Source organism: Strix aluco, chromosome 1, assembly GCF_031877795.1.
Source record: "Strix aluco isolate bStrAlu1 chromosome 1, bStrAlu1.hap1, whole genome shotgun sequence".
In the NCBI taxonomy this organism is placed as follows: Eukaryota; Metazoa; Chordata; class Aves; order Strigiformes; family Strigidae; genus Strix; species Strix aluco.
The window spans coordinates 5,706,804-5,729,833 of record NC_133931.1 but is presented as its reverse complement, the minus strand read 5'-3'; the positions used below and the strand labels follow the sequence as shown (position 1 = coordinate 5,729,833).

Below are 23,030 nucleotides of genomic sequence, written 5' to 3'. Positions count from 1 at the left end.
TCCACCAAACTAATCATTTTTGTACTGGTCACAAGGACAATAGTTACTCCTTGTGGAGGTCTCCATTTTCAGTGGCCACCATGGCACACTGGAGGGGGTTTAATGTTCAGAAATACAGCTTCAGTTCTCTCTGCCTTTTTGGATGCAGCACTGTGATCTGCAGCATTTTGCACAGCCAGTCCTTTTGTGTCTTCAGGTAGACAGCCTGTGAGCACTTGTGACAATGCAGCCTAACTCTGCCACAGACCCACCATTCTGCAGAAATCATGCTCGTCTATCTCACACTGCACTAGTCAAGCCAAAGCTTGCCAGCAGTACTTACCTGTTCTCCATCTTTACCCTTACCAGGCAACCCTGGCTCTCCAGCAGGCCCTGGCTCACCAGCTGGCCCAGGCAAACCCACTTTTCCTTCTTTTCCAGGATCACCCTGTAGAAGACAATCCAGCAAAACTCTCAGTAGCATATTAAAGGCTATTTCTGTCTCAGGTCTTTCATAGGGACTGAAAGATATGCCTTTTCTCTAGTCTTCTCATCTGAATTTCTCTTGGTATCATAGGAAACGCTCTCTTACAGGAAGCCTTTTCCTTCAGTAATCTCAAAGCATTTGTAATTTTCCTTAAGGAAAGTAAAAGGAGACTTCAAGATGTTTTGGGAACCAGCTATTTGAGAACCCTTGGTCCATACATGACCTTGAAGTAGATCTCAGTTATCTGGAAGATGATTTGACTGAAGGGGTTGGGATTCATCCCCTTTTAAACCCTGTATATATGCATATATGGGGCCATGTTTCTGATTAATCATTCCTACTCCAGTAAACAAAGACCAGGACTCCAGCATGCTGGGCACTGTGCAACAAATAAGCAAATCACAAACCCCTAACCTCAGAAAGCTCACTGGCTAGCTAAGAGATGGGACATAACAGTTAGGCAATGAAGGCAAAAGGTAAGTGAGGATGCACTGGAAAGCTGAACTAATGGTCCAGTTATAACAGCTTATCAGAAAAGCAAACATCTCAGTTTCCTAACCATGAAAGCCAGTTTTTCTTCCAGCTTTGGATTTACAGTGATAAGTAGGAGGTACTTAAAACACCAAATCCCTGCTCTTGTCAGGCAATGAGGACAGAAGATCATCATTGCAAAATGTGTAGTGGTGACTTCACTGTATCCAGTTGTATCTCAGTGGTTTTTTTAGGGGAATTATAAAGTTGCAACAGGGTGAAAACCTTATAGCACGTGTAATAGAGGAGGTCAGACACGATGATCTAATGAGCCCATGTGTCTTAACCGTTCAGAACCTACGTTCGGAACCGTTTCTGAACCTATGAAATAATTTCCCAGTTCAGACTGCTTCTGTCCCAGGTTGCTTAAAATGCCCAAGAAGAAAATAAAAAAACCCATAAAAGAACAAAACTCACCTTTTCCCCCTTTTCTCCCTCCTTTCCTGGTAGTCCAGGGTCTCCAGGCACACCCTGGAGAGAAAAGAACTTTAAAGCTTAAAACTTTATTTTTAGGCAGTATTTGATTCTAAAACAAATGGATAGACCTGTGAGTTCAGTACAAACTACCTCAAGGATTAGTATCAGTTTTACATTTTCCAGTACAGACAACCTGTAATCCAGAGAACACCACAGAAGAGCTGTGTATCAAGTGCTTAAAGGAGTGTTGGGGTTTTTTTAATACTGAGCAGCAAAAGCAGAAATTGAGCCAATCCCAGGTTTGTGCATTCTCGTTCTACCAATAACTATTTTTTCATTCTGTGAAATCCTCAGCAGTTCCTAATCCATTACCAACAAACTCTCAGTCATCACATCTGTATCAGAGAAGCCAAAAGTCTCACAATATTAATTTTTTTTATGGCTGTTATGCTCCAAAGGTATACATTGGAAAATGCAGCTATGTTCGTCTTACCCTCTATTTCAGTTTTCAATCCTTTTCATGTCTTGGCAAATCTCAAAGGATTCCTTGTCAAAATATAGATGATTTAGAGCTCCAAATTAAATGCTGTTACTTCCTAACTCACCAAAACACATTATGGATTGGTACTCCATTTTAAGATTTGAAATGGTATCTTGGCACCAGTAAGATTGGATTGACCTCACAGGATGGATCCAATAATTATTTTCCCTTCTGCACCACTAAAAATTATTTCCAACCATATTAGCTTTTAGAGGTAATATATTTGTATTACTGGTATAGAATTTTGCTTAAAGGAATATGAAATTGGAAAAGGTCTTCATTTTCAATATCATCTTTCAGTTTGAAAATAAATCACCACATTAATACAATTAAACCAAATGTATCTTAACAACTAGTAGAAAGACAATTTAAGCTTTCTTGGATTGCCCAGGTAATGAACTCTGCCCTAAAGAGCCCTCTGTGCTAAACCACTGTGCCTGAATACCTTATTACATGGGGTCTAACTGCTGTTTTACACTTACTCCAGTGTAAACCCAGAGAAGCCTCAGGCACCAGAAAGAAAATTACACCAGCGGAGCAGGGAGTAGAGTTAGTCCAAAGATTTCTTTTGCAAACATGAAAAGCTCTGTCATGCACAACTTAATAATGGTGATGAACACCTACTGAGGTAAGGAGGACACCGTATTGATTTCAACGCTCTGATTGTAGGATCAAATACTTACACGTTTTCATAATAAAAATGGGAGTTTACCCTGCAATTTTTATATCAAGAAGTCATGTTTCAAAAGGAAAGAACAAATGAAAACAAGGTAAATGAAACAAAACCAGAGACAATAAACACTGCAATTTTTTTCTTGAAGAGCTAGCAGCAAAAATCACTTTTGACTATTTGGTGAGGAATGAAGCAGCTCCATGACTCCCTCTTGCTAGAAATGAATATGAGAATATGTTTCATGGATACACCATTCCCAGATGCCTCCAGATCTTTCAATTCAATGATAAAAAAAGTGTAATGAAACACAGCCTTTTGACCCTGATAGTAAACCCTGTGGAAGGGAAAACTAAACATATTAAATAAAGAAATCAGGGCAGAGATGGGAAAACAAATACACTGGTGCATACATACCACATTTCCTGGCAAGCCTCTTGGACCTGGGGGCCCTGCTGGTCCAGTCACACCCTGTTTTAAGAAAATGAAACGTGTGTGCCTATGTAATTCACAACTTTTACCACCATAGGAACAAGATGTTCCAAGTGACATTGGAGTTCATGTCAGACAAGGTGTTGTACAAGCATAAAGCAAAAAATAGCATTTTTGCAAAACACTTTGTAGTGTAAAGAAGCATCAAACAATACAAAATGGATGAAGACTCTCTTTGGGAGCTTAAAATTACCTTCCATCAAAATAAATCCTAAACCTAGCTGAGATACAGGAAGAAAAGTCAGGGCCTGAAACATCAAAAGAACAGAGGAAAGTATGCTGATTTATCATTAAAATAAAAATCTAGGTCAAAAAAATATGCTTTGTTGACAATTCTACCTTTCTCTACTCTGGGGAACAAAACCTGAAAACATTCATCTGCACTAAGTAGATGAACAGCACAAACCATTTAGAGTGTTATAGTTCTGAATTGAACTGAGTCTTTTCTGTCTGCTTTTTAGGGTGGGAAAGCCCATGTCTGTCCCCAAAAATTCATGGGGGCCATGAGAGGATATCTATCTGGGGATTTATGTCCCCATAGAGGTGTATGTTTGGGGTTACCAGGCTATATTTAGATATTTTCCTCTATACTTGACCGTATTAGGTTAAAGCTGCTACCTCTGTAGTTCCTCATCACCCTGCACTGGCCAGGGTTCACCTGTCATCACAGCTTAGCAAGGAAAAGGATTTCTATTAGCATACCTAATCCATTTAGGGAAAACCAGACAGACTATCTAAAAACATCTGACTTGGAGTAGAGTACAGAGAAACCCCTTCTACTTGAAGCGCTGAGCAGTAATGTCTTGCAGAAGGACAATGCAAACAGGAGATGATGAAAATCTTCCACAGCACAGCTGTTCACAAAGTGAATGTCTATCTGTTGCCTTTGGCTCCCTAGAAAAGAGTTAAAGGTTTCCTCATTTCTGTGTTATTTACGGTCCCTGGTCTATGAGCTAACAGAAACATTTGGAGGAGTTGCACTCTGTGAAAGGATGGCAAAAGAAAAGGTTCCTGCATATACCTTTCCCTGTCATTAGTATCCTCTGAGCCACCAGATTATACAAAGAAATAAAACCAATGGATCTGTTTGGTGGAAGGGGGACTTTTTCTTTTTTTTTTTTCTCCTTAAAAAGATTAAGGAGTCCTTCAAAAAAGAGTGAAAGAGAGCTGGGGACAGGCAGTTCAGAGTTTAGGGTCAAAACACTGCTAGAGATGACACCTAAGAACAAGCCCAAGAAGGAAAACCATGAACATAAAGGTGGAGAAGAAATTTCAGTGCTCTAGGATGCTTAATTTGGATTTCCTATTCCCTCCTTCTCCCAGACACAAACATCCTCTCTCTCAATCTTTATTTCAAACAGCTCTTCAGTCTTCTTTCTTTGCTTGCAAAGAAAGTATGTGGCCTTTTATTCAGCCGCAAAGGGCTTATATGCTCTCACAATAATAAAACGGGACTTGGATCCTTTGCTGTTCCTTAGCACACAGTCAGACAATAGCAGCGCTCCCTACAACACATGCCTCAGAAGTGGTATGTGATGATTCCTCTGCTGATGAGCCTGTATTAAAGAAAGTAGAATTGACTAAGAAGCCTAAAACCAACCGTGCTCAAAAACTAATTCAGGCTGCTGCTGAGACGTGAGCTCCCTGCACCAGCTGGCTGCCTGGGCTGGGCTGATATCGCAGTGCAGTAAGAAGCTCTGCCGGCACCTCACCCAGAAAAGAGGGCATTTTGTTACAGAGGGAGAGACTTGGACAACAAAAGATGCACAATTTAGAGCTGGGCCGATTGGGGCATTGATTTGTATGGTGCAGCTGTACCTCTTTGCCCACAAGCAGCGACTCTACAAGCTGCAGCTTAGGACATGCCCTGTGCCCAAGCAGCCTGGGACTGCAAATCTGCAAAGCATTGACTTCAGTGTCCCTTCAGGTGCGTTACTGTCAGGGAAAAATGCTGCAAGGGAAGCAGTTACTCACAGACTCTCCAGGGGCACCGGCTTCTCCCCGGGCTCCTTTCTGCCCCTTTGTACCCTGTGCAGAAAGAAGAAAGATACCAGCTGATTAGAGATGGGACAAGACTGCCTGCCAGACAGAAACATTTCAAGATGCCTGAACGTGTACCAGGCAATGGTTTTTGTTAATCAATTCACAGAGGAGTTTAACGGCTGAGGAAATGGCTCCCAGTTCTCTGTGCAGTGAGAAAATGAAATATAAAAATAAAACCCTGAGACATAAGAAGAATTACTAATGACTGATCAGCTCAGAGCTGTTTCTCAGCACAGGAGGCTGAAACTTGCAGGCATTCATCTGGGTGAAACTCCTTCCTATCCTCAGGCCTACCAGCTACTTCATTTCCAGCTCAACTGTGATGGTCTCCCTGCACAGAGGAAGTTTTGCCTGGAGTTCTCAAATACAAAAAATAGCCATTTAGAAATGGTCAAAACAGATCACAGTTTGGAGGGCTTGTCCCAGTCCTACATACCATGTAGCCTTTTTTTAAGGATTTTGGCAAGACAGAGTCTACTCACGGAACAGTCCCCCATTTACCAGATGTTAGTTAAAAGTTGCATGATATTACTGGTTTTTTTCATAATGCTAAGACTGCTGTTAACCTGTTTAAGCTGTTGATGCCCAAGTAATAGCTGACATATGGCTTGGGCACAGCACAGATGGTGTCAGAGTGGACGCCCACCCATGCTGACATGAAAACATACCTCAGCGATGACTGGAAATAATAGGCGTGAGCTAAGAAACTTTCAGAAGAAAACCGAGACTATAAAACCATTTCACATGAGCCATAGTGCATTCAAGCTCGAATGGGCTGGGGTTGAATCTGAATGCTCTGCAATGTTTTGGCAATGTACTGCAGTAACTTATCTGTGAGACCTGTGGGTCAGTGGCATCAATACAAGATGCCCTCTTGAAGGATCCTGAAGATGGAAGGAGTCTCTCAGACAATACTGATCATGTTAAAGAGATGTTATGTTTCTGCTTTGATTTTCCTCATGTTGTCCTGATCTCCAGCATAAGTAAATACCTCTGCAGAAGTCCCTGAACTTAGAACAATGAGGAAGGAGAAATGGGCTGTTGGTATACAGGGGAAGAATTATTTACGGTGATATAGACCTTGAAGGCACCCCTCTCTGGTTATGTCACAGATTTTCTTCAAGGCTAAGCCCTCTTACCTGTACTCCTGCAGGTCCTGGGACACCTTGTTCACCTGGGACCCCAGGTAATCCCTGCAAAAACAGAGGGAGAGGTGAAGGAGCTGAAGGAAACTGCTCCTTTCTTCTCCTGAGCAGGAGATGTTTCTCCTTCCTCCCACTAAGAGAATAAATGGTGTTTTTTACAGAGGCTGTGACTGCACAGGACTCTGTCTCTCCTGGGGGCTCAACCAGAACAAGAACAGTCCAGAATACAAACGGAGTAGTCAAATACACAATTTAGCTGGGCCACATCACTTCAAAAGCCCTTAATTAATCCTGTACAACTTTACTGTCAGCCAAGCTCTGTTTAGCAAACCCCATAGTCCTCTTTTCAGCTACTAAGGCCCATAGCTATAAATTAGGTGCTTAAATTGATGTAGTCATGTAGCTTCCTTTACAGTCAGTACAAAGCCAAGCACCACTGTGGCCATTTCTGATGAGAGAAGCATCCCAACTATGGAAGGAGCACGTCCCACCCTCTCCCTCCAAAACAGGCAGCTCTCATGTCCTCTCCTTGCTAATGTTCAAAACCAAGTGAAGAAACACTTGGCTGTGCTTACAGGTTCTCCGCTCGTCCCTTGATCTCCTTTGTCCCCTTTTGGTCCAGGTTCACCCTGATATAAAACAATAAGACATAGACAGAAATAAAAGCTATTTCCATGGCTGGAAGTCACACTAGTCTTGTTTGGCAAGAAGGCTCTTTCAATCAGTTATCAATTTATGACATACAGTACCTTCTTTAAATGATTTTGAGATCAGTGAATCAAAACTGGTATTACACACTAAGACACTGTCTAGACTTCTCGGACTGTTATGATAATAATTGCAAAAATGTTCAATTTAAAAAGATAACCGTTTTCCATCACAGAGAACAGTCAGTAACCATTCCAAAATTTGATCAATTCAGCTCCAATCTATTAAAAGGTTAGATGGTGCAAAAGCACCAGCACCACTGCACTACCTCTCTGTAGGACCACACACCTAATGCCATCCTACAACTGGGGAAATTATCCCACATACAGACAGTTCCCTATTCCACCTATAAGAGAGAAGTGTTCAGGGGCTCATCTTGAGCACTTTCAGAGATGTGCACTATGCAGCTTTTCCTGATCTCTAGTTCTGTTAACATCTCCACACATTCATGCAACTTCGGCTCCCTCCTGCAAAGTCAGTACATTATTTCATGCACCACCATCACTGACTAATCGGATTAATTTATTCCTGATCTTCTTCCTTACAATAAATTGACGATGCTTTCAGACAGAAGTTCATCAGCTTTGTTCTGAGCTCTACAACAATAATCAATAAGTCCATATTTCTGCTTTTTCTAAATTGAAAAGCACACAATTATGGAACTAGCTGGAATAAACCAGGCACTACATGAAAATTCATATTTATATATTTATATGAACATACGTATTCAGGCAACAGCAATCATTACTTATTCATTATTTATCATACAAAGTGTTTCAATTATGCAATCAAGGAAGAGTAAGAACATCAGTGATTTAAGCTACATACACATGCAAGGAATAGTGATCAGTCAAAATGCAGAGCCTAAGACAAATAAGCTTGAATTTTATTCACATCAGCTATTTGCCAATCATTTCTACAACACCTGGGAATTCAAAGTCCATTTGCAAATGATTCTCTAACAGACAAAATAGATGTAACTGCATAAATATTACTTATGTCTGTATTTATTATGCATTATGAATAAATATTATCATCTGTGATAAATAATAGGAGGAATTTTACTCTACAAATAGCACCCCATTAGATCAACTTTTAATCGGGCAGTCCCTGATGCCATCTAGTGGCCTTCAGAAAGATAACGGCACCACCTAAAGTAGTTCCAGCAAAGGCTCCTATGCAATAAACCTGTATGGTTGTGCCTGGAAGCTGCTTTGCGTAATGACATTTCAAGCTCTGAAACCATTTTGAGAGAGCAGAGCAACAAATTACAGCCATACGACAATAACATTTTAGGCAGGGATGGTGTTACTGAGTGGGAATAAGGGCACGTATTACCAGGGAAAAGTGGTAGTGGAGGGAGACCGCAAAGGGAAGAAGTAATTCAACAAGGGAAGAAGTTTTTTTTTATATTCTCCTTTCTCCCACTTCTTCCTAAATACTTGACTTGCATGGTTATGTAAAATCGGCAAAATTCCAGTCTAATGTCCTTGCACAGCCACAAACACAGGTAGAGGCAGCATTTCTTAACCCAACCTGCCAGCAAATCTGCCTGAGTCCTTCAAAATTTGCCGAACCCAGGACTATCTGCTGAGACTGTTAACACTGTCTGCTAGTTCTGCACATTGTGGAGACCTCAGTCCCTGGCAGCTGGACTTAATCCACTGCCACCCACTTCTTTCCTACAGCTCAGTGAACAGAAATGCTGTGGTGACAGCTAACAGCTGCTACCAACCTGGGCCAGATGAGGGCTTACAGCTGCCTTAACCTGCTCTCAGCAGTGTCCTCCTGTAGTGTCAATTAATGTGTTAGTCATTTCTGTGCCACTTAAAGGAAGGCAAATGCAGTGGGGGCTCATCTGTGCCCAGCTGCAGTGGGAGACAGAAATCAAAGTAAGGAGCCATCTCCTGGTTTACTGGTTTTTGCTTCTTCCTAACCATCATACCTGACCACCACTGTGGTTCTCACACACCCCATCTCCAAGAAATATTTAATGATTTTAACTGACTAGCTTGCACCCCATGGAAGAAGCTGATCCCCCCTTACTGCCCTGCTGCATTAGCAAGTTTCTGCAGAGCTCACAGCACAGGCTGCACCCAAAACACATAACAGAGCTGTGGGGGTGGGTAAATGGGAGCTCAGACTCACTCGGTCAGAGATTTTCTATTTCTGACAATTACTAAGGTGTGTTTTAAATGAAATTGATTTTAACTAATAATAAGTAAATAGAGTAATAGTGCTGCTGTCTTCTATCCAGGCTGTGTTTCCTGTGTCTGCCTGTGTAAGTTGCTCTCTGGCACTATACACCACCTACTCAATGGAAAGCAATGGCAGGTATTGTGTTTTGGAGAGAGCATGACAACTTTCAGCACCTTGCTGGTCCTGCAGCCTCTATAAAATAACCCATGACACTCACCTAAGGCTTACTACCACCTTCTGACACCTTCATTTGTAGAGCTGTACACCAAAGGTTTACATCTTCACTGCCCCTTCTCCTCCCAAAGCTTGCAATGCGATGTGCAGACCTGTGCTACAGCAAGTATCACCACACTCATCTTGCACATGGAGAGATCCCAGTGACCTGACATGCTGACACACTTCAGCCCTTTTATTCCTTACTGTCTTGCAGCTCATTTACAAGAGTAAAGTGCTCAGAGCAAAACAGAGAACTCCTTCTGTGACTGTAGCTCTACAAAGACCATGGAAGATGTCATTGTTCTGCATATTTCCTTACAATATAATAGCAAACTACAAGCCAAGGAAAAAAGTGAACCAAAGAGGTCTTGCCTCTATTTCCAGTACTACCTCACATTCCTTCCTCAGCCTCTGAAGAACCTGGCATATGCACTTTCTTTTTTAATGGCACTCTTACAGCATACCTCTGCCATTAATATATGCCATAAAGCCTCCTGATCCTTAACAAGCTTAATCACGTACCAATGGTGTGTTCCTATATAATGCCAGATATTTCCCACTATGTGCTGTAAGCACTCTTCATTTAAGAAGCTGGGACAGCATACAGCTGTGTCCCAGCCACAGCTGGCTTGGATGCTGCTGTTACCAGGACAGCTGTGTGCTTCTCATCATGGCTGGTTACAATGGTGAAGTTGCTCAGAACCAGACTCCAGCTGAGTTCTTGACTGAAAGCATTTAAATAACATGGAAAATACTAAGGTGCTGTGTGTCTATCAGATACCAGAGGTAATAAGCCAGAGGCCATGTTTATTCGAGATGTTACTTACAGGAATCCTAGGGTGTGGGGTAAAGAAGGCTGTCTGAAAGAGAAACCGGATTGTTAAAAGAAGCATTGCCTATTTTCCTTGAAATGCAATAATTTATGTATTCTCCTTGTCATTACAGATTACACATTCCATATATCCATCAGTAAGTTTGTAAGTGAGCAACTCATTGTAACATCTGGCTGTTTGGAAAAAAGCCCACAAATATTAGACATTTCCTAGAGTATGTGAAATATGAACATAAACTCAAAAACATCCTGTATGTCCCACTGCTATGAAAAAACAAACAATCTTTAACCTTGTTAGCAAGTTTACTGATAGCAATCTCCAGCTCACTTTTCCTCTTGGAGCCATCTTCAGTATTACTAAATTTCCGAATTCCATGGCTGAGCTTGGTGTGTTCTGTCTCTGCTTTGTACTATGCACAAGACATACACATCTCAACATGGTCGTCCTAGGCATTACATAGTTATCCTGAAGGACTACCCACAAAAAAATGATCAAGTTTTGTAGAGAGAGGCAGTATCTTTTATCAAAACTGATAAAACTAATCCTTTATGAAATGAGGCTATGTCAAAACCATCACCTACTTTTACAGCTGAAATAGAAATAATTTCTCCCTACAAACACAGGAAGCTTGAGCAGTCAGGCATATCTTCTCTCTATCTAGCCATATTGTACTGTGTTTGTAAGCTGCCTTCTCTGTCTTGACTAAGACAGATTGATCCTTTGTGTTGAGACTGGATCATTCTTGTGTAATACACATGGAGTCTTCCTACATGATACCATGAAGCACCCTTTGGCACAGACTAAAGAGGCCCAACTAATGTCAGGGAATAAATTATAACACCTCCTCCCTTGTCGCATGAAGGTCTGTAGGCCCTTGATTTTCACCAACAGCTCTTGATACGAATTCTCTCCATAATGTGGCAACTGTAACCAGTGGTGGTAAGCAGAGCTGAAAAGTGGGTAACTGCCATTTTTTGGAGGATTTGTGACTGAGATAAACCCTCCTGTTGCAACAACAGGTCTGTTCCTAGTGCTTACTCCAAGCTGCTTACTCAGATTTTGCTGGAGGGAACTGTGAGGTTTATTTATTTACATTTAGTGAATGCTGGTTTAATTGCCTGTAGTGAACTTCATTGTAATTATGCTCATGATCCCAGAAGTAATTCTGCAGGCTCATTTTTAAAACAATAAATTGATATTTTCTTGTTTTTTTGGTTTGTTTGTTTGGGTTTTTTTAATTAGCAGAAAGGGTACATGCAATCAGGTATGACTGGTTTGTGTGTTGGATCCAGTGCTGAACCCAGAATGACCTCTGGGATGCGAGGGTCTCTCTGGGGTTACAGCACAGCATGGCACTGCATGCAATGGAGGCTCTGGGAGGCTACAGCATTGCTGAACCTGAATCCTCCACCTCTTAAGTTCATGTCAATGAGAAGTGGAACCCTGTATTCTTCCTGGAAGAAGGTGAATTGTTCCCCAAGAAGACAAGCGGTTGTTCACAGGTATCTGTTCAGAGCCAGTCTTATCCTGAGGTCTCAGTTGGAAAAATCTAGCTCACCCTGGAAAATCTGTATGAACACACTCCCTGTTTTCAGCCATGACCTTCTTCAGACAGCTCCGACAGCTGCTAAACAAATCACAAATTCAATTTAAGTGCTACCACAAGGCAAGGGCATATAAAAATGCTGTTTACAAAGAGGCAGAGGAGGGCACAACCTTCCCCAAAAATAAAAGGACCAAATACACATTGATATTGCTTTCCTGAAGCAAAGGGAGATAACCTCAGAGTAAATGGGTCCTACAGTTTCTGCAGAGAAGTAGGGATCTTGCAAAGCTATGTTTCTGAGGAATTTGTGTGCAGGAAATGTGATGATGCCTTAAATATTGTTACAGCACAGAACACAATCTTACTTACTGTTCCAGGTAAACCTGGTGGTCCAGGCAAACCTGTGTCACCCTAGAGAGAGGAGAAAAATATAACTAAGGATATAAAAAGATGCTCAAATAAAACTCAACATTATCAGCTAGAAGATGCAACATTACCAGATGAGATGTAACCCAATGACAACTTGTCAGCTCAGTGACAGTGAAAATCCCGTAGCACTTCTCTTTTGGGTAGAATTTATCCCATTGCTCTGGCCAGAATCTGTGCTGTCCTTGCTTTGTTGCATACAGGATTCTCACTTTGCTGTCTTTATCACTTTATTACTTTATCATTGATCTGACTTCACAGGTCAATTAATTTCTAATGTTACCCCATCCAGTGCAGGAGTGATATGGAGTTTGATTTGCATTTTAAGGTAATGTTGATCAAAATTCCAGATTGAAAAATATGTTTTAGACAAACTTCTTTTGCAGATGGAAAAAAAAAAAAAAGCTTTGTTTTTTATCAAAAATATGTTTCTAAATCCAGTTCTCACCCTCCACAGATGGTGAAAGTCACTGGTAAACTTCGGGCTGATGTATCCTAGGAAGAACAAAGTGGCACCCACTTCCTGCTGGCTATTGACACTATAATGAGGGCAAATTTTTCACTATACAACCATAGGCATCTGCAAGGTCAGTGCTTCATCTTCACCTTCATGTTCACAGTGGTTGAATGTAAATTTTGCTGGACATCACCTTTGTCCAGTTCCTTCATTTTCACTAAAATGAATAGTATTGTGATGGCAGAAGCCCAGACCATTCCTTAAATTATTGTTCTAGCACATCACAGGCAGGCAAAGAAAAGTTCTCTAGAATTTAATTTCAGGCTCATTCTTATCAGACAATTTTAAAACAGTTTCCTTGAATTAAAGAAACTGTCCTTAGATTTCATCATCTGTTTACAATTTCTTGTATTACTCAATAAATGGTTGTCTCTGTCCCACACACAGCTTTCTCTGCTGCTTCTCAGAAAGGCTCAGATAACAGATTTCTAATGTTTCTAATCTTCCTCAGATATTCTCCTCTATCACTTGTCTCTGTGTCCTTGCCTCTTTTCCTCAATTGTCTAAGGAAGAGCATGCTCATTTCATGACTCACCTTTTCTCCTCTTTCACCTTTCAATCCTGGGAGACCGTCTTTACCTTTTTCTCCCTAAAAGCAGGGAAAAGAAAACAGGAAATATGCATGTTTTGATTTGACTGCATCAGTCTCAGTAGAATATTTTACACTTTCAGCTGATCTTGCCTGTCCTCCAAAGTATGGTGCAAGCAATTAAAAATGTAACATTTTGGAGATGGCTTCATAAAATCTACTCTATTTTCAAAAGCCAAAGAATAGCAATTAAGTTCATGGAAAGGAAAGCATCAATCCTAAATCAGCTTGCATGTAGAAGATCCTGCTGCCTGATGCAGCAGTGGTCAGACAGTGGAATATGTGGCAGGTGCACCCGCCCAATGAAAGCAGAGCTTCTTGGCTGCTGAAGTGCAGCAGCTCCTGATTGTCTTTGTTCTCAGGGCCTCGCGGTAATTGGGGCCTTTGGCCAATGGGAGCCGCTACTGACTACAGGCCAGATTCGGCCTGGCTATAAATGGAGTCCCCTGGGGAGCCATTTTGAGCTCGTCCGCTGGAGCAGCACGCTGCGGTCGAGGACTCTCCCCTTGGGTCAGGACGCTGCCCAAGGAAACTCCTCGAGGTGCCTTGGGTCGGGACACTGCCCTGAGCAGGTCCTCGAGGTTGAGAGCCCTCACTTGTCAGGTGAGTGATAAAGCGTTTTGGGTTGCCGTTAAACCCTAGGGAGTGGGACTTTGTTCTGCGTTTTGGGTTGCCATTAAACCCCATAGAGTTCTTTGTTATGCGTTTTGGGTTGCCATTAAACCCTAAAAAGTTGTTCTGTTCTCCTCTCACAGACATTCGAACCTGTAATTTACGGAGAGCTAGTTAACTGTGTTAATAGTTGGTTGCTCATTTGGGAGCCTCCATAACAGACTAGGCTGCCCAGGGAGGTGGTGGAGTCACCATCCCTGGATGTGTCTTTTAGATGAGATGTTGGGGGATATAGTGTAGGGGAGAACTTTGCAGAGTAGGGCTGATGGTTGGACTTGATAATCCCAAGGGTCTTTTCCAAGCTGAATGATTCTGTGATGCAATTATAAAACCCAGATTTTTTCTAGTTGGACAAGAGAGGCACCAGAACAGGAGTTAAGATCCAAAGCGGACATTGATACTACCAGTTTTGTTTATGTTAAAGATTTCTGAATCATCCATTGACTGGTGCCTACCTCTATTTTGCCCAGGTAACCTGGTCATCTGAATGGGAGATGCTTAACAAGGAGGATGTGAACACTTCTCACAGTGTATACACAAAATGTATTTACCCTGCATTCAAATAGGAGCTATGTGACCTACATTTCTATGATTTTATATATAGAGAGAATATATTTTATAACCTATGCTCTACAATACATATAATATAGCAAACTGAATGGTAAGACCTCAGTTGATTTTAGATCCTTCTTGCTTACATTCAAGCATGCAGTCAGTTATCAACCAGGAGTACAGGCCTTGTTTACATGGCTAAATTTACTGTCATGCCCCTGATCCAACTATTTCCCGGTATGTCAATGTCTCTGGAGGTCTGGAGCTATCCAGGGGAAGGAGTAGACACCAGGACTTGGACGGAAGTTAGGCCATCAGGAAATGATTCAACCATCTGGAGCCTTCTCCAGGGTTTAGTGACATGGGTGATTTGTGATTTTTTGTTGTTATTAATTTTTTTAAATGGTCTTAAATCAGGCAGGTATTTCTGAAAGTAAGGCCTAAAGATCACTGTATCTCTTCTACTGCCTCATGAGTCATAACCTTCTGCATTTAGGATAGACACTGCTCATTAGCACCTCTGCTGCAGTTAGGAACAGTCACTAGGCAGTCAAGTCCCTTTTTGGAAGGGGTACTTGGTGACCTTTGTGGATGTCAATCAGCTGCTCACCACAGCAATCACACCAAAAGAGAACATCATCTAGGGACACTCGAGATAAGTCCTCCTGGTGCCAAATGTCAAAAAAAAAGTCAAGCTATGGCTCAGTCACTCACTTCATCTCCTTTTTCTCCTCTCAGTCCAGGTAAACCTTGAGGACCAGGAAGACCTGCTTCACCCTGAAAGTAAGACAAAGAAGTGTGTGAAATCTAGGAAGAGGCATCAAGCATGGATTCTACTAATAAACCCCTTTACTTTCAAATATAATTAAGAATGAAAAGGCAGTATAGTGGACCAAACTGTTCTCTTACTCCTGTCAGTTAAAAATGCATCATCTGCTCTTTAGGGTAGGCTAATCTAGCCACAGTGCCCTTGGGCTGGGAAGGATGAAACCTTGATTTAGCTATCTCTTTGCATGTCTGATACTAGACTGTGAGTTGTTCAGAACTCATGCCTGCAGATGTTTTCTTCCAGATACCTAGTGACACCATAATACATATGGTCTATGCTGTAGACTAGAACTTGCCCCAGTTTTTTCATGGGATTGATTATAGATGTAGTTTGCTGAGAGAGAATGGGATTAGTTTGATTAACGTATAATTTCTTATTCCTGGAAAATCATTACTTAAAACAGCAGCGAAGATCTCTTTTTTTTTTTTGGTGTTACACTGTTAACTGACACCATGGAATTTAGGACCTGTTTTCTTCATGCAGCTCTGTAGGAGGACCAAAAAATCAAATAAAAGCAGGTTAAAAAATTAAATCTAACTTTTATTTTATTTTTTAATGATCTGGTGTAGTCTGGAAATGCAAAACCTGCACTGTATTAATCTGACCATTACAGATGTTGGACAAACACATCTAGAATTTTCTGGAGGTGCTATTGCACATTTGGATTTCTTTCTGTTTGAACCTTACCTTTGAGTTTCTACTTTATAATACCTGCTATTGGAGTAATTATGATCTCTGTGTCATGTGATGTGTTCTACATATATCGAGTATTCAATTATATTTAGCTCCAGATTTGTCATCTGAAAATAACCATGTGGTTTCCTATTTATAATTATTCTGCTATCTGCATTTGTAGTGCAGTATCACAAATGATCTCAGACATGGACAGGACCCAAATGCACTAAGTGCTGTATGAATACTGAACAAAGGTGATTCCCACTTTAAAGATATTATCTTTGAAGTATGGGAAGAGTCAAAATATCATGATATAGGTGCAAGGAGTCTGCAGAACAAATTAGGTGAGAAACAAGATGCTATGGTGACTATGAGTAGGAACATCGGAGTGATGTTTGAAGAATTCTGAAGACAGTGACATTTGGTGACAGAGGGAGTGGTGCTTTATGAGAGACACCGCAGGATCGCGGCTGATGGTGAGATCCCAGAGATTATGAAGACAAACAGAGGGCCTAACATTAAAGGGAGAAAAAAGGAGAATTCAGAGGAAAAATAAAAACATGTGGTGTAACTTTGGCCCCTGGAAAGATACTGAAGCAAAATGTCAATGAATTTGTATGAGCTCAAGGACAGAAAGGCAATATAAAACAGCCAATATGGATTTGTTAAAAACTAATCATGTCAAACCCATCCAGTTCCCTCCCTTGACAGGATAACCAAGCAGACAAGAAGGAAGCATTTATGTGATGCCTCTTGACATCTGAAATCTGACACATGGCCAACATGACATTCTCATTAGCAAACTACAGAAATACAGCATAGAAGAACGGTGTCTAGAGGATGGTGAACAACTGATTGAAGAAACTACATTCACACACCTGTTACTAGCTGTTTCCTGTCAAATTCAGAGGACATATGAAGTGAAGTCCTCTAAGGTTCTGCACCATTCAATATTTTAGTTTATGACTGAGGTGACACACAAGAGAACAGTTATGAAATGTGTGGAGAACACCACACTGTGGAGAAAGAGGCAAGTGTTTTGTAAGGTGGTATTAGAATTCAAAACAACCCTGTGTGGGGGAACGATCCAGACCAAATGGCACCACTTTGGTTGGGGGTCTGACCTTTCCTTGCACTGGGCCCAAATCTGCCTGGCAAGGAGTCCCCAGCTTGCCCAGCAACTGCAAGCCTGGCAGTTTGTTTGCCCAGTGACAGCAAAATGAGACCACTGAGTGGTGACCATATGAACCATCAAGGAAGGGTACAGAAATGGCTCCACGAGAGCCCGATGTGAGTGCTCCTGAGGAATGGCTCGCTTGCACCATGGTGATCTCCCCTTACTTGGGATGCCCGGTAAGGATACTTTCCTGGGAACTCAGTGATACCTATTAGGTAGATTATAAGGAATTTTGGAATAGAAGCAGAATAGTCCCCACTCACATGGTGGTGTATTTGTTATCCACTTAAGTGCCTTATCCCTATAAACCTCACTTTGTACCTTGGACTCAGAAGCTTATTCCTTCAAGGGTAGATAGCGGCAGGTGGGCTGACCATGACACTCTGACAAATAGGAAAAATGGTCAGCAATTCCTAAAATTAAATGGTCACGGAGAGAGAACAACCCCTTATGGAAAGCTGCTATGTGAGACTCCTCATGGACAGATTCTTCCCTTACTCCATCTAAGGCCAGTTTGTGGTGCATGTTCTGCTTTATTGCACAAGACAACATGGGAGCAGAGGTCATGACCATTCTCCCATTTCATCTTTGTAGCAGAAGATTAGACTGAGACTGGTAAGAGTGAGAAAAGACCGAGGCTCTGATACTCTGAGGCTGGCATATACTCTGTACCCCAAAATCCTAAGATTGTGCCCAAATATAAGAGAGTCTGTTTTATACAGATTTCTCTTTCTACAGATTTTCATAGTACAGTTGAAAAGTTGGCATGTGGATGACAACATTAACATCTATGGTTAATGGTCTTGACTGGGTTCTAGACAGATGAGTGCTTTAGGAAATCACAGGACATTTCCCTGGTTCTTCACTTAGTTCAGCCGTTGTCAGCTGAAACCCAAATCCCAATACAGAAAGACCAAAATAACTGTGTAACTTCCAACAGTCATTTGGGGTTATTTCCTAGCAAGCATTTACAACTTAGAAATGACAGCATCACCCTTTGTATCACATAGTTATAGACAAGTTCCTCATCTTCTAGAAACAGCACCCTGGGTTAATGTGAGGTGTGAAGGAACACAAGCACTTTTAAGTTACTCTGCCCTCCTTTACTTCCCTATCCACCAGGAACAAGATGGTTGAATTTTCCAGGAATGAATGAAAAATTTGATTTAGCATATTTTTCCTCTGGAATTTTTGCATTATTCTGTCCAGCCAAGAGCCTCATCCACTCATCTGTTGAATCTTCAATCACATATGTAAATAATTTGCATAGAATTCAATACTGGAAAATGTCTTTGTTATTGCATGTGGTCACTTTATATTGTGCTGACAGGTAGGCCTTGCTGTTAAGACTATTTTTCCTGCTCACCTGCTCACCAGGTTGGCCACGGCTCCCTCGTTCACCCTGGAAAAACAAAAGCAAAACTTCAATATTGCAAGGACCTGATCCTTCAGGTCAGGAAGTAGTAACACTTCCTCATTAGTACTTTCTCATTAGTGAAGTGTGTCCCCTATGGTCTTGGCCCATGTTCTTCTACCTACTTCTCATAAGGTACTGTAATTGCCTTCTTGATGGCTTGGGAACCCAGACCACAGGAGTCAATGCAAGGGTCAGGTCAGATGTGCCTACACATGCAGACTTGAGAGAGAAGCATCAATGTTTGGCATTTTGAAACATCATGAAATCTGAAAGGCAGTAAGTCGCATCTGTTCATCCTCTTATGCCTCCAACTTTAGACAGATCTTGCTCTCCTGACTTCAGTATAAGACCTTCTGAAACCTTGATTGACTCAACAGCTACAGTAAACTAAAATAAAATTCCTTACCTTAGGGCCAGGTTTTCCAGGAAAGCCTTCCTCACCCTTTTCCCCTTGTTCTCCCTGCAGGGAACACAAGAAGTTATATACAAACTCCTCTGCTAGTGCAGCATGTTTGCAGGCAATGGTGAGGAATATTTTGATTCAGATCCTCAGTATTAGCCTGAGGATGTAAATAGAGCCAAGTGAGAATGTTTCCTGGAATGTTTTTCCATTCTTGTGCTGTTTGCAATCACATCTCCAGCACTGATCACTCTACTGGAATATTTCTGTAATAATAGAAAGTCAACCACTGTTACATTAAAGATGTCCATAGCAAATTACCTGAAAAACAAAACTTTCATTCAGTTTCTTCAAAATATATGTGCTTAGAAAGTCTACGTTATTTCTACTAAGAAAAATAAATAATCATGGGATTGGGACCTTGGCCACTGGGCCTCTTAGGTAAATACTTTGAAACTGATCTTTCAACTAGGGTGGTGTCAGCATGGAGAGTGGACACTGAACAGTGGATTAAGAGCTGAAACACACTACATAGCTAGGAAGTGCAGTAGGTACTACACAGGGCTGTGGATAGATCCAAAGATTTATTTAGCCCCAGAAATTTGTTTTAGGCTCCAAATTCTTCATCTTTATTCATCAGTAAATGGGAGCTGGGGACTCTGCTAGACCTGGGCTCAACCACTCAGTGTACTCAGTTGAGAGAGGCAAGTATAAATATAGTGTGTTACTGGAACAAGAAGAAGTCATAGTGTTCAAGTATCAGAGACAAGAAGACTGCTGCCAATGCAGTCCAAGGCAGTAGATGGCTAAGAGCTGTTGTCCTTATTGCAATAGAGTGTCATCGTCCCCAAAGCCTAGCTTAGCCTTCATATTCTTTGACACTTATTTACATAGTGATGGCAAGTCAACCAAAGTGTCTCCTACCTCTGAATCTCCTACCTCCCTTCTCCCACTGCAGAGACAGCAGAGGAGACAACTTTTCCCAATCTGTCATTTATAGAAGCTTTCAAATGGAGCATAAGTAGTAGAAAATAATGAAGAACCGTCTTTCTGCCACAGAGACCTACAGAAGCCTTAAGGGGATGTCATCTCTTCTTTCCAGCCTTTCAGGGAGGAAAGAAAGGAATGTCTTTGGAGCCTTTCACAATTCTTCATTCTTCTTCTTTGTGCCTTGGACACATGCCTTGACTTGACAGTGTCACTGGCTTTCCTGGGTGACAGTAGAAGCTTCTCTGTTTGCAATGCTCAGCTGTGTCTGCCGAATTGGATGCAGTAGTTGAAGACTGGAAGAGGATGTCTCATCCCTGTTGTATTCACAACCAACTCCATCTTCATAATGACTCAGTACAGTGCAAGCACACCAGCTGACTTGGCCCTGGAGCTTCACCGGTGATGTGGGATTGGTGAGGTGTGTTTGGCTCTGAAGATCTGCCGTCCTTCCTGCTTGCACTTGCTAGCTGTGGTGGTGCAATTCCACACACCCCCCACCCCACTCCCACCCGCCTCTCCTCCTGTGTCACTTGGTGATTAATCTGATTCCTTCCCCACTCCTGGGCCACATACCAACCTAGGGAGATAAGTACTGCTGATGGCAGTAAACAGGGCACTAAGACCCCCCTTAAGGCGCCTGGCTCTGCCCTCCTTATCCCTTGGGAACGGTTATAACAGCCCATCACCTGCTAATGGCCTGGCAGCACAATAACAGAATTGCACACCCATCAAGTTCTTGCACAACTGGTGTAAGACACCAGAACACCTCATTGTCTGAGCTAGGCTGGAGTGATAAGTATCTGACAAATGTCAGTTATCTTGGACTCTATAAACAACCATCCCAAGTGAGACCCTTTGAGCTCTCCTGGACTGCATCTGGCCTGTGAGACTCCTCTCAGGCATTAACTCCTCGAGGTACCATCCACGATAGAGCTGACAGAAGGCCAGGGCAAAGTCAACCTGCTGGAGTCTCAATTATCGTCAGTTGAGGAATGCTGATGCATTGCGAGTATTTACTCTAAACTCGAGAAAAGGGAAATTTTAACTTTGAGCTAGCTCTCTTTCACCCACTCTCTGCTTACTGATGTGTTTAGGTATACACAGTTATCTTCACGAGTGTGGGGACATACATATTTTACTGGATCCAAATACTTTTGTTTGTGTGTTTGTACATTTTGTATTTGTGAATGTGCGTGTACATATGTATAGATTTAAGGTACAGTAAATTAGTGTGAATTTTGTCATCTTTGAATCTGTAGTTAAGTACCTATTTCAATAATAACATATTTTACCGAATTATTTTGTACATCTTTAAATTGGTTAATGATTAAGTGCTGCTTAGTCATTAATAAATCTTGATTTGCTGCTAAATCATTTACTGTGTTAATACTTTCATCCACGACACTAGCTCACCCAGATAAGCTGCCCAGGTAAGTAGCTTACTACCAGTGTATGTGGCATCACTTACCTTTTGACCGGGAAGACCAGGAAGCCCATTTAATCCATCTTTGCCAGGCAACCCCTAAACAAAAGAAAATCGTAAGATGTAAGCGCCTGTTCTTTAAATCATTAACACCAAGCTCAGCATAAGCACATAAGTTCATCCCACTTGCATTAACCTATGTTTAAGAAAAGAAAAACCACCTCATGCGTTTTTTTTTACTTTTTCCCTACTGTGACTCAAAACATACAAAATTTCTCACAATGCACATACCTGCTCAGTCCTTTTCCCAGTATCCCAGTTTTGGTGAATAACCACTGGATGTCAGTGTTGTTACAGAGAAACAACAGTATAGAGATTTTATAAACTGGCTTCTTAAATAACTTTAAAAATTATGCTTTTACTCATGATTCTCTGTAAGTTTCTATTATCTGTAGCTACAAATATTTGTTAAAGTCTATTTCTCCTTATAAATATTGGTAATTTCTTATACAATACATAGATTCCTAAAATTTAATCTACAACGTATAGTGGCAGAATTATTCAGCAAGTTAAGAATTAAAATTACTTCCTGTAATGCATTTAAAATATCAAAAAATGTTTTGTCTGCTTTTCAAGTGTCAGTTAATCCCCAAACACTGCAGGCTGTAGGTGGCACTTCTTAATACTAACATTTTCATAATGCACCTTTCTTGATCTAACAGTCAACAGAAATTGCTATGCTCTGCTAAATCTGAGATTCTAATTTCAGTTCTTTGGCCTAATTCAGAAAACTCCAGGTTTGGAAGAACAGTGTCTTGCCAAATGCAAAATGACTTCTGAAATGTATCATACAAAGAAAACTTCATGGTCCCAGTGTGTAGGAATAGTGGAGCTGCAGCTGGTAAAATTCTTGTTCATAAAAGTTATCAGAGGCTAATGTCTGTATTAAAGGTGACAGCGTTGGTGCCCACATTAAAACCTTGTGTGCAGACAAGCTGCAGAAAAGGAGACAAAGACTTGAGAATTAAAGCATCTAAAGTCAAGGAGAGCATGGAAGCAAAGGAAGCAGCTGCTCCACACTTACAGCTGGTCCCGGTGGTCCACTTCTACCGGAAACTCCAATCTCTCCTGGCAGTCCCTGAAAAATTAAATAATAATTAAAAAAAAAAATAAAAATCAGTATTTCTGTCCTTTGCAGCAACCTCACTGGAGGTTGCTGCTTTCAATTTAAATGCAATTTTCCCTTCCACACCAGTCAGGTCTATGGGCAGTCCTGTAGACATTGACTTATCCCCAGGTAGCACCGACCTGGTTCCAATGCTCAGCACAGAAAAGCTGTCCTCTAGGACCAGCTGTGGCTTTTCAGTGAGAAAATATAAAACATACATTGCCAGAGGTCCTAACTCAGTTCCCACTGAAACCCATAACCTACAATTCTCCCCAGCTGTTTTTCCTTCTCCTTGATATAAAACAAAATACCCCAAGCTTGTTTTCTTACTGGTGCTCCAGGTGGTCCAGGAGGTCCAGCAATGCCTGGGGGCCCTGGAGGTCCCTGT

General features: G+C 41.4%; 1 protein-coding gene across 1 annotated transcript in view; it reads right to left on the bottom strand.

Annotated features, from left to right (window-relative positions):
• COL22A1 (collagen type XXII alpha 1 chain) overlaps nucleotides 1-23,030 on the bottom strand; it is a 220,431-nt gene that overhangs the window by 49,674 nt on the left and 147,727 nt on the right. The window contains exons 24-38 of the mRNA XM_074830381.1: nucleotides 22,973-23,026; nucleotides 22,559-22,612; nucleotides 21,520-21,573; nucleotides 19,068-19,121; nucleotides 18,611-18,646; nucleotides 15,278-15,340; nucleotides 13,286-13,339; nucleotides 12,177-12,218; nucleotides 10,256-10,288; nucleotides 6,881-6,934; nucleotides 6,300-6,353; nucleotides 5,092-5,145; nucleotides 3,043-3,096; nucleotides 1,415-1,468; nucleotides 323-427 (exon numbers count right to left, since the gene is read on the bottom strand). Of these exons, the coding sequence (XP_074686482.1) occupies nucleotides 323-427; nucleotides 1,415-1,468; nucleotides 3,043-3,096; nucleotides 5,092-5,145; nucleotides 6,300-6,353; nucleotides 6,881-6,934; nucleotides 10,256-10,288; nucleotides 12,177-12,218; nucleotides 13,286-13,339; nucleotides 15,278-15,340; nucleotides 18,611-18,646; nucleotides 19,068-19,121; nucleotides 21,520-21,573; nucleotides 22,559-22,612; nucleotides 22,973-23,026 (819 nt within the window). The remainder of the gene's footprint in view (nucleotides 1-322; nucleotides 428-1,414; nucleotides 1,469-3,042; nucleotides 3,097-5,091; nucleotides 5,146-6,299; nucleotides 6,354-6,880; nucleotides 6,935-10,255; nucleotides 10,289-12,176; nucleotides 12,219-13,285; nucleotides 13,340-15,277; nucleotides 15,341-18,610; nucleotides 18,647-19,067; nucleotides 19,122-21,519; nucleotides 21,574-22,558; nucleotides 22,613-22,972; nucleotides 23,027-23,030) is intronic.